The following is an 11568-nucleotide window of genomic DNA, read 5'->3' on the forward strand; positions in this document are numbered from 1 at the left end:
TGCCTGGCCACCCATGCCTGGCCTGGGTCAGCAGGGACACCGGAGCGGCAGGGAGAACAAGTGGGGCCTGAGCTGGGGGTGTGCCTGTCTGGTGGCGTTGGGTGAGAGAAGGGCGGGGTGGGGAACCCGGCTTAGATGTGCCCCCATCTCTGGCAGGCATGCTGGGCTGGGGCACTGGACCCCCCCCTCCCCCGGGGGGCAGTTCAGTTCCTCTCCCCCATGGCGTGAGATCTGGGAAGGGGAAGGGGCTGGGTGGGGAATGTGGCCGGGCAGCTCGGGGAATGCTGCCCAGCAGCTCTGCAAGTGTCCGGCCACCGGTTAGCCTGGATCAGCAGCCCTCTGGCACACCTCCCTGTTCCCCCCCGGGCTGGCGGCCGAGAGCCAGGGGTGTCCTGCACCGGGGAACAGCCTGGCCCCTGCCCCAGGCAGGGTCAGATAGCCCGCGGTGCTTCAGTGAGCATCTGGGGACTGCAGTTAGGCCTTTTTATTGTGCACAGCGCCCAGCGTGCGGCGTGGCCCCTTGCTGACAGGTGTGAAGACAGAGTTTCCTGCCCTGAAAAGCTCATGGCTGAGAGACACGGGGGTGGAGCGGGGAGGGACACAGCTGGAGCCGCCGCATCCAGGCTCCCGCTGGGGTGTGGGTCGAGCATCCGCCAGTCCTCAGCCAGAGGCAGCTGCGGGGACGCAGGGGTTTGGCAGGAGGTGCGATGCACAGCAGGGTCCAGCATGCCCCAGTGTGGCGGTAGCGCCGGGAGAGGTCCCGGGCTCTCCGATGCCAGGTGGCTCATCTCCCACAAGCTCTGCGTCCGCTCCCGGGGTGCTCAGTCTGTCCGTGGGGTACCGAGGGAGAGGTACCGGGGGGCTCCCCCCAGCCGGTCACTTGTGGACGGGGTGTACGTAGTTCCGGGGGAACAGGCCGACCCGCCCGTAGATCTTCCCTTTCCACCAGTTGGGGTCGGGGCAGTCTAGCACCTCGATGATGTCCCCGCGGTAGAAGGGCAGCTGGGACTCGTCGTGGGTAGAGAAGTCGAACTGGGCCTGGACGAACTTGGGCTTCCTTGCCTGCAGCAACATGGGGTGAGACGTGCATCAGCAAAGCCAGGAGGCTCGAAATCCAGGCGGATGAGCGCAGCCTCCTCTCACCCTGGCTGGACACAGCAAGGAGCCCAGTTTGCCCTGCTGATGGCTGGCACGGATCCCCCACCCCTGCCCACTTGCCGCCTCCGTGCCTCCTGCCCCAGGAATCCCAGTGCTGCCCCCCAGCCTGGCAGGGAGTGGGCATTCACAGTTATGGGCCAGGACTCGTGGTGTTTTCTTGGACGGGACCGGGGGGGTCTGAGTTCGAGTCTGCGGCACCCTGGCATTCTCACGGAAGGCCACGCACAAGACCCGGCAGCTTGGAGCGCCACACCGCAAGGGCTGTGGCTAATGTGTTCATGTGCAGGTGCATACGTGGGCTGCGAACACACACGTGAATGCCGTGCGGGGACACCCTGACTCCTGTTCGATGGTCAGGGCATAGCTGCATAAACTACAGCTCGCCACACCACGCCACGCTTCCCCCACGCGCCTCGTACCTCGTGGGGTGTGTCGTCATCCCTCAGGAAGACCTGCTGCTTCTTGGCGATGGTGGTCGTCCGGTAGAAGTCCACCAGCTCGTTCAGGGAGTTGAATTTCTCCTCCCAGAGGAAGTACTTGCCGTTGCGCTCCCGGAGCACCTTGAAGTGCTGAACGTTGTCCCCGTAGCTAAGGGCAGATGGAGAGGACAAGGCGGTTATCCTCAGAGGGGACGGTATCATCGAGACCACTGCTACAGTGCCTTACACAAGAGCGTCTCCACTATGCCTCTGCAAGACTGATGCCCCCTGCCCATGCCCCCAGCTCTCTTTTACCACCGTGGATGAGGAAGGGAGGACAACGCACAGGGAGATGAGGTGACTTGCCCAGGGCTTCCCGGTCAGTCTGTGGCAGGGGAGTCAAGAGCACCCCACTGCGATCATTCACCTGCATGAGCCATTGCTTCCCCCAGCAGAGGGGGAAATCCTGGGACCTGCTGAGAGAGCCACCCAGCCCCTCCGCCCGCCCCACGAAGGGCTGCTCCCAACGCTTCATTCCTATTAATGCCAGGACAGACAAATACAGGCTGTGAGTGATGCTCTAGCAACAAGTACCCCATCCCCAGGGCCCACCCTGGGCAGCGGATTAGCCAGCTCCCGGCAGGGCTGGGATTGGCATCTCGCTCTGTACAAATGCGCCTGTGTCTGCTTGTAGCAGGGCCTGGGGGGTGACAGCCGAGGAGGGCTGAGGGTCTCAGCGTTAGGGAGTAGCATTGGTGGCTGCAGATGGAGGGCGTCTCATCTGGTGTCAGGAATCGGGTCTGTCTCTGTGGGGGGCAGCAGCCAGGCAGGGCTGTGCCAGCACCTGAGCTGCCCCAGCAATGCCCCGGGGGGAGTCACGTTGTCTGGGGCCAGGCATTGCCTGTCCTCTGTGCCTGAAAGCCACCCTGGGGGGCTCTGAGCTCAGACCCAGGCTGCTCCCGTGGTGCCCCCACGGGGCGAGGGGCAGCCCAGGGGTCTGGGGGGCTGGCCTGTCTGCCCCCAGGGCTTCCTGCCAGTCTGCTCCTGGGCTCTGCACCTGGCCCATGGTCCCTCTGCCCCCAGTTTGTGCCTGGATCAAATCAGGCATGCCCCAGGTCCTGGGCAAGGGGCTGAGCCCCATCCTAAGCAGGCTGCCCAGCTGGGAGTATTCGAACCAGGGAGAGTATTCGAGGCAGGCCTTGTCCCGCCAGGGCAAGGAAGAGTTAAGGGGGGCCTGAGCCCTAGCTATCGCACAGGCATGTGGTATCGCACAGGTGCAAGGCACCAGGAGGGCGGAGGCCGGGCTGGATAAAGAGGCAGGCGGCTGCTTTTGGCTGGGCCTGGGGGGAGGCAGCGCGGAGGAGGCACAGGCGCATTGCCACCAGATCCAGGGCAGGGAGAGACGGCTGTGCAGCCGCTGCCTCAGGGTAGCGTGGAGGGGAGGGATCCACGTGCCTGCCATTGCCTGCGGGGGTCAAGGGGAAAGCAGGGTGGCTGGAGCTCGCTAGCCGCAGAGGCCGGCCATCCCCTATGGCCCGCGGCCCCTCTGCCAGCTGGCCGGGGCACTGGGGCTGGCCACCTTGCTGGCGTCACTCGCGCTGCAGGCTGCGCCGTCTGGGCGGATGTCTCCCGTCAGCCTTTCCAGGGACAAGGGCTGTGCACCAGCCCCCAGGCTCATGTTTGCCCTGGGCAGCACTGGGCTCTGGGCTCCTGCCCTGTCTGTACAGGTCCTGGTGAGAGGAAGCCCAGGACTTCCTCCAGCCCTGGGCAGGGTGACAGTCACCAGCCAGGGGGATGCGAGCTCTGAGGCGGGTGCAGGCGCAGGCGCGGGTGGCTTTGCATGGCTCCAAGGCCACAAGCGGGGAGTTGCGGGCAGAGCCGTGGGCCTTGGCATGTCCTCCAAGTCGTCCCAAAGCCGGGCGCGTGCCGCTGCCTGGTCTGGAGCTTCGGCTGGGGCTTCCCGTGACTCCCCAGGGCCTCTGCGGCTCGAGCGCCTCCGCCCAGCTTGGCCCTCGCGTGCTTTTCCCAGGAACCAGGCTGAGCTGTGTGTGTGAAGGGCGGAAGCTGTGGCCGCGAAGGGCGGCTTCAGCCGGCAGCTCTGTGCAGCTTGGCTGCACAATGCTGTGCCCAGGGCCTGCTCGTTCCTCCTGGGCTCTGCAAGGGACGTGGCTGGTGGCTGTGCAGCGGGGGACGGGCTGGGCGCTGGGGATCGGCTAGGCAGGGCCTCACCCGAAGCGTTGGGTCCAAAGCACCGAGCTCGCACCCTGCGGGCGATGCGGGAGCTGCTCTCTTGGCACCGTGCAACTCTCCTGGCACCAGGCGTGGTTGCAAACCCTGGTTCCTGCCATCAGGTGATTTCCTAGAAGCCGCGGCAGCAAGAACAAACACAATCCTGTGTTTTAACGCAGGGTAAAACCCTGCTCCATCCATCTCTCTGTTGTCTGCATCTCCCACAGCGGGTGCTGCCCCTGGGCTCTTTCTTGGGGGTTCAAACCCCAGCAGGGGCACATCTGCTTCCAAACACTGTCAGCACAACAGCTCCCATCACAGCCCCCGGGCGCTCTCCCCAGAGGCCAGGGCTTTGCTTCTGCATTTGGGGCACTTTCACTTGGTTTTGTGGTTGCAAGTCTTGTTGTTTTTGCATTACTCATTTTTTTTCCCTCTTCTTTTTTCCCCCTGCTTTGGGTACATCCTCTGTGGTGCCCTCCTGAAAGTGCCAGCTCCTGGAGGCCTGGGGACGGACATGAACTGGGGCTGGCATTTGAAAGGCGGCAGGATGTCTCTGGCCTCTGCAGCCAAGCCGTTTAAAATAGGCCCGGAGCAAAGCTTCAAGGCTCAAACCCAAAGGCGACTCTCTGTTCAGGCTTGTTTTATGTTTAAAAGGAGAGGCTGATTCTGAAGTGAGCTGCGAGGCTCCAGGCCCGAGTTTGGGGCGTGCATGAATGCTTTGGCTGGACATAGTCGACCTCAGGCCAATGAGCCTGGTATCCTGCATCTGCTGTGGTCCAACGTGGGTGCTGTCTTTGGCATCACTGCCCTTTCACCCTGCTGCGTGTGGTCTGGGCAAGGGGCCGCATCTTTCCCCCACGTTCCCAGGGGAGCCTTGATGGGATGCCCACAGAAGCCCTTGTACTGCAGGGTCATGCAGCCTCCCATGGTCCGGCAGCTCTGAGCACATCTGCCCGGTCCCTACAGCCATCCTGGCAAGGGCAGTTGCCCTGGGAGGGCTGAGCGAGCACCTCTCCTCCTGACACCTCCCTGGGCTCTGAAGTTGGCTTTCCCCGACCCATGTGCCCGAGCCAGTTCCCCTCGGCCATGCACACCCGTGTCCTGCAAGGGGAAGGCGCTGGCTGCTCCTTTTCTTTCTGACTCCAAGTGGGGCATCCGGGAGCCTCCTTAAGCACTTAATGAGAGGCCAGGCAGCGTGAGAACCAAACCGGCTGGAAAGCAGCCAACTCCCTCTGCCTCGGTTGGCAGGCTGCCCGTGGATTAGGGACCCGCGTGCATGCACACGTGTGTGTGTGTATGCGTGTGGCTGGCTTGAGGAGGGGTCCCCCAACCAGCCCAAGGGGCTGGGACACCAGGTCCCTTTGACCTAGTGCTCAGTTGCACCTGGGGCCAGAGGGAGCAGGGGACAGCTCCTTTACCAAATGTTTGTACAGCGCCTGGCGCGGCGCAGCTGTGAGTTGATGGGGGCTACGGTAGGGAGAGCTGGAAGGCCCACCCACAGCAGGTTGATCTGAGGACCCAGGTGTCCGGGGCCTCTGGAGCGGGCCCTGCCCCTTGCTGGGCCTGGACCATCCAGGGTGGTGCCCAGCTCCGGGATTCATGGAGGGGCGCAGGGCCAGCCCACATGGCTCCTTCATGCCAGCCAGCCTGGGGTGTGAAAACCCCTGGACACGGGGGTTGGCTTCTTCCTGCACCTACCGGGACCCTGCTTGGTTGATCCGAGCCAGCACAAGCAGCTGGATCCCCGGCCGCGGGAAGCGTCTGCAAGGAATCGCAGATCTGGGGGCCTGCAGCTGGAGGGGAGAAGTGGGGGGTCCATCACTGCCCAGGGCTCCCACAGCCCCTCTCCTCCAGCAGGAAACCCCAGCCATGCTGACAGCATCCAGCACGAGCCACAGACACCTGCCCACGCACAGGGGCCAAGATGGTTGGGGTTCCCCTAGGGCAAGGGCCTGGCTCCTCCCCAGGAACTGGCTGGCGAGGAAAACCCCAGGCTGGTGAGCACAGCTGGGCCGGGGGCATCTCGGGGGAGGCAGCAGGAAGGCTGCACAGGCCTTGCCCGCCACGTGCTGAGCTCGCGTCTAGTCCACCTGCATTGAGTCCACCTGCGGCGCAGCCGCGCCAGACAGGGATGTGCCCAGCCCCTCCGGCACAGCCCGGCTGGATCCCTGCAGCCAACGCCAGCCCCAGCTGTCACGAGCGCCTGGGGAGCGGGACGCAGAGCCGAACCCCTGCAGCAAAGGGTGCCAGGAGGCTTTGCCAGGTCCCAATCCTAGCTTAGGTCTGGGCTTGCCCCTGGCTGGGAAATGGGTGCAGGCGCCTGTCGGGGGGGGTCGGTCGCACTGCGGCAGGGGGGTCTAGCGGCGGTAACCTTCGGGTAGGGTGTGCAGCTTGACCCTGCTGCTCTGCTCAAAGTGGGCACCACCGCTAAGCTGTGGCAGGCAAGGCCACGGCCTAGCCACAAGCAGGGGCCGGCAACTTACTTGACGGAGATGGAGAAGTCTCCCGGGGCGCTCTCGCTCTCGCGGATCAGGAAGGCTCCCAAGTGCTTGCGCTTGAGCAGCATCTCCTCGGCCAGGTGCCTGGAGATCCGGCCCGCGTACCACCTGCAGGGTGCACAGAACCAGGGCTGAGCGTGCGGCTGGTGTCTTCTCCACCCCCCCGCATCCAGTGCCAGGGCTGCTCGGTCTCGGCCCTGCCTGCCCCTCTATTGCTAGACAGCGCCCGGCGCCGGAGCTGGGATGGGACCCTGTGTGGGGAGGGTCTCTGCACGCTCCACTTGGCACCCGCTGCCAACAAAGCAACGCCGCGGGGACGGGGGCAGTCTCTGGAGGGAAGGAGACTGCAGCATGGCCCCGGTCTGGCAGTGAGCTTCAGCCTTGTTATGATCTCCTCCCTCCCCTGCCCGTGCACGCCTGTGGTCGCCGGCGCAGCCCCACGGGCTAGGGTGTCACGTCAGCAGCTGGGCTCGCTTCACCACCGCAGGGTCCTGCACTTTCAGGGCTGCAAAATGTGGTTGTGGTGGATCTAGACGGGCCTCACATGACAGCTGCTGCACTAGGGTCGGGGGGGAGGGGGCAGGGGGTCTGCCAGGGGGAGCAGGACTGTCCTCTTGACCCCACTGCTCACATAGGGCACAGCTCAGGGTCACTGGCTTTCCTGGAGAAAAGGGGAAGGCCGGCTGCAGGGAGAGGCCGGGGGGTCTGTGGGGCAGGGACAAAGCATGAGGGCAGGGGACCAGAGCTGAGGCCGGATAAACGGGAAGGGGGTTTTACCCACAATTTGGCCCTCAATCCGCCTGCTGCTGCTCCGGGCACAGGAGCAGCCCAGCAGCTGGGTGAAGCCAGCTCCGGCCCAGGGGCGGCAGAGACCGGCGGGAGGCAGGGACTATGCCCAGCTGCTTGGTGTCAGGTGCATGGGGTGATGCTCGTCTAGCTCCCCCATGGCATCCGGGCACCCTGGCATGAAGCTAAGCCTGAGCCCTGGGGGCGGCCATGCTGCCTGCTTGCCCTCTTGCTCTGCCATGGTGCCGGCCTGGTTTTGTATTTGGTACGAAAACACCAGCGCCTTAAGCACCTCCAGGTGACTTACCCGAAGGCAGAAAGGGCATCGGTGTCGGAGGCAGGATACACTTCCCACCGCAAGATCTAGTGCTGAGCCAATCCGGCCAGGCCTGGCTAAGGTCATGAATGAACCCCCCATGATGTGCCCACCACGCGTGGCCAAGCCATGGGGTCATTGCTGGCTTTAAGGCAGCCCCGGTGCCCTGTGTGGTGCAGGGAGTGTGCGTGGGGCTGCCCCTCGCACCTGGTCTGGGGGGCACTAGGAGGGAGAGACTCCTTTCTCTACCTCCCCACCCTGTTTGCTAGGAATTCACATTGCAGCCGCAGCCACATCCTGCTGCCCACGCCTCCGCTGTGCTCAGTGCCGCTCTCTTCCCCACAGATCCGCCTAGGCCCCAGCTCCCGGGAGGGCTGTGGTGTGGAGGCACATGAGTCTGTGGCACAGCACACACCGACAGAGCCACAGGCTGCCTCGCACAGGCTCCTGAGGCTCCTTGCTCCCACCGTGGTCCACCCCTTGCTGCTCGGCGATGCATCGCGTCTGACCCCAGCCTGCTCCGTGCCCCACGGGGAGCCAGGGACGCTTCGTGCTGAGCCGGCTATGGGCCAGCAGACACCTGTCCTGAGCTAGGGGATCATCAGCTGGGGTCGTCATGTTGCTCTCAGGCCTCTCTGCGGGGCCTGCGGGTCTGGCTCCGGGTCTTTCTGCCCAGACGGCTGTTGCATGACCGGGCTGGGATGCCCTTGCTCGCACCGCTCGGGGTCTCGGGCTGCGTTACAGACAGAGCAAGGCTCTGTGGCTCCGCTCTGTCCCTGAGGAAGCCAGGGTACAGGGGCCAAGTGACTCTCCCCCGGCTCTGAGGCACATCTCTGGGGCACGGGGTCTCAGGTGCAGCCCTGGTAGGACATCCCTATCGCATCCTCCCGCTGTGCCGGAGCTGGAGACAGCAATCCTCAAGCAGGGAGGGCAGACACAGGTTGTGGGGGGTGACTTGGCACCTCGGTAATGGGACTGTTGGCAGGCGGTGCCAATCCCAGCAGCTCTGCCTGGGGTATGTCAGGGCCCGATGCAGTACCATGCAGGCACGGGCACTTGGCCTTGCAGGAGACACTGTGGAAATGCAAGCCAGGGAGACGGCATGGGAATCGGAGCTGCTGTGTCCAGCCCCGGTGTCGGTGGGGTGCTGTCTCATCAAGGGGACCCTCTGACTTCCCCCCAGTGCTGGGGCCTGCTGGCCCGTAGTCGTATGGAGGTCGTGGTCCACAGCAGTGGGGCAGCTCGTTCCCTGGGATCTGGGGCTTTCTGCCTGCCTAGAGCCCCAGGGCTGGCCGGGCGCTGGGAAGGTACTTACGGGTGCGGCTTGACTTTGATGTAGTTCTTCGGGACGAAGCCTTCGGAGCCATACAGCTCGGCCTTGTACCAGTTCTGGTCGTCCTCCATGTTCAGGATCTGAGGACACAAGGGAGCCCACCATGCCGTTAACCTGCCGGTCCCTCCTTGATGCCCTTCCGACCCAGAAAACACCCTCCCCGCCCAGGCACCCGCCCGCCCCAGGGAACAGGCCGGCTCAGAGTGGAGCCGCTCAGCCTCGGGGGCTTGCCAGGCTGGGCGAAAACAGCTGGGTTTGCAAAAGCTGCTTGCCTTTGAAGAAAGGGGTTCATTTCCACTTCATCCCATGGGTATTATGACCCCCTCTTCTTTTTAAGAGTCTCAATCTTCCACCAATGAAGCCATCCTTGGTTGTGCTCAGCCGCTGTCTGTTTGCTGCTCCTGGCCACGGAGCTCTTATTTCACAGCCCTGCAGACTGGGTTTTCATTTCACGGCAGAGCCACGCCAGCTGAGAGCGGCCGGTGCTAGGGGAGCTCTCTGCTACGCTCACACGAGCATGTATTTTCCTTACTGAAAAGAGGCTAACAGACGTGCAGGGGTGGAGCCCCAGGTGTGGGCTCAGCCGGGGCCTTCTGCTTAAGAGAAGAGGAGGAAATGCCCCCCCCCGAAATAGAAACGCTGACGCCCGGTCGAGCCCTGGTGCTATTTTCCAGCCCTCCTACGCAGCAGGGCAGCACAGCTGTGCAAACAGGATCTGAAACCTCGCGCTGCCGGTGAGCTGCTGCTCCGGCGGATGGTGCAGGAAAAGTCGCCCGAGGCTTCTCTGGTAAACAGCCTGGTCCGTTCTCCCGGGCACGAGGGAGCCGGTTGGCATGGAGCAAAGGGCTACCCTAGGGATGGATCTGCCTGGAGAGATGGGCCCCCAGACGGTTCCAGGTGGTGATTTCTCCGGGTCGCGAAGTTAATGCACATTGTTCCAGGGGCAAGTTTAAGTGGTCTGCTCCCCTGCTCCCGCAGCCAGCTCCACATGCAGTGTGTGGTGCGGTCTTGCCCTCAAGTGCCACTGAGATCCTCGTTTCACCGAGTAGGAGACGGGGCCACAAGGCGAGGAAGGTGCTTGCTCCAAAACCAAAGTCTGGGGCAGAGCTGGGTAGCAACCCCTGGGCTGCCGAGCTCCTCTTAGCCACGTGCCCATCTCTTTGTCCTGCACACTCCCTGCTCGAAGGACTATTTCTGGCCTGTTTGTTCGCACAGGATCTGCAGAGCTATTGCTGGACAGGAAAGCAAAACCTTTAGGGCCAGAAGTGTGAGGCAGCTGCATTGATCATCCGCAATGGGGCGATACATCAGTCTGGTTCCCCCGAGTGGGAGAGAATCTGTTTTTTAAGGCCCCTCTGCCTTGGTCTTCTGGCAGTGATGGCTTCGGGAAACCCCAGGGAACGTGCGTCGTGAGAAATGTCCCGTCCAAAATCACACCTGCCTAAGAGGAGTGTGAAAATCTATCTATCTATATATCTAGCTATGTTTTTGTACCCTGCGCATCAGGCTGAGATTCGTGGTCTGTGCGTGTGGAGCGGCTCTGTGATGAAGCTGCAGTGTTTTTATTGCTCAGACAAATCCACACGACGCTGCTGGGCATTTACAGGTGGTTCCTTGGTGGAAACAGCACCGCATCCTGGGTACAAACTATCTGGAAAGACCTCCCAAGCACCGCGGCTGGAGGAAGGTGCCCCCGGTTCCCCTTTTGGGCAGTCAGGTTCACAGGGTAGTTCAGGTTTGGCAGCCCAGGATCGGGGATGCTCTGATGCTCAGGTGAACCTGGCCGGTGTCGCGGCTGGGTGGATTGCAGGAGAATCCAGGGCCCCACCTGAGAGCCGAGCCCGGTTGCGCTATGTGCTGTACGGGCGCACAAGACACCATCTCTGCCCTGATTTCCACTTAAGACAAAGGATGGGGGAAAAGGGCCCGAGGGTTTAAATAACTTGCCTGAGGTTGCTAAAGAAGGGGAACTAAACCCGCATCTCCTGGGTGCCTTTGATTTTAAGCCTCTTTTAACCGAGAGGAGCAAAGCTGGGCTGCACAATGCGGGTACCAGACTCCCCCAGGCCTGACACAGGTCCAGCTCTGGACTCTGGGGCTGGCATTGCCCCCAGGAGGGCTGGCAGCCAGCCCCTTTCCCCAGCACTGGGCCCAGATTCATGCCCTCCTTGCGGACAGAGCCCTGCATGGCCAGTGCTCGCGCCAGGGACCCCAGGGGTGTTTCGGCCAGGGGGGTCTGTGTTGGGAGGCGAGGCCTTGGTACACCATGCGCCATCCCACTGGGGCTCATTTGCCCCCCTGGCTTCCCCCGCTGCCCAAGGGTGTCTCTTCCTTTCACCAGGGACTCAAACCCATGCTCAGGGTCTTCATCCTCTGTGCGGCAGGGACCTGTGAACTGGCCTGGGGGCACCCATGCAGCCCCAGGTGGGGCAGCCTGCCCGCCCCTCACCCGGGAAACCTGCACCCCTAGACCTACCTTCAGTGTGTCGCCCTTACGGAAAGGCAGCTCGTCCTTCTCGGTTGTCTGGAAGTTATACAGAGCCACAGACTCCATCCTCCAGCCGCAGAGCTGAGCCCCGGGATCCCAGGTCCCTGGCCCTGTGCCACCTTGGCCCCTCTCAGTCGCCCCCCGTCGCAGTGGGGTGCTCCCCAGGCACGGCCGGCGGAGAGCCCAGCTGGCGGCTGGCGTAAGGGCTATGCAGCGTTCACTTCCTGCTTCTTGGGCATCTGCTGCGGAGCCTGGCGCTGCACCGTGTGAGCGTGTCTTCCTGCAGACACCAGACAGGAAGAGGCCAGTGTGTCACGGGGGGCGGGGGGGCAGGGGGGGCA

The 11568-nt window shown here is 63.3% G+C and overlaps 1 protein-coding gene across 2 annotated transcripts in view; it reads right to left on the reverse strand.

The window, feature by feature from the left end:
- Positions 1-449: 449 nt before the first annotated feature.
- The window catches only part of GRAP (GRB2-related adaptor protein), an 18141-nt gene continuing 7022 nt past the window's right edge, over positions 450-11568 (reverse strand). For both annotated transcript variants that reach the window (XM_019512689.1, XM_019512690.1), the window contains exons 2-6: positions 11216-11507; positions 8722-8819; positions 6290-6412; positions 1578-1746; positions 450-1062 (exon numbers count right to left, since the gene is read on the reverse strand). In XM_019512689.1, the coding sequence (XP_019368234.1) occupies positions 877-1062; positions 1578-1746; positions 6290-6412; positions 8722-8819; positions 11216-11507 (868 nt within the window). In that variant the 3' untranslated portion in view covers positions 450-876. The remainder of the gene's footprint in view (positions 1063-1577; positions 1747-6289; positions 6413-8721; positions 8820-11215; positions 11508-11568) is intronic.

The sequence above is a fragment of the Gavialis gangeticus genome, unplaced genomic scaffold, assembly GCF_001723915.1.
Source record: "Gavialis gangeticus isolate Ggan-Ray unplaced genomic scaffold, GavGan_comp1, whole genome shotgun sequence".
In the NCBI taxonomy this organism is placed as follows: Eukaryota; Metazoa; Chordata; order Crocodylia; family Gavialidae; genus Gavialis; species Gavialis gangeticus.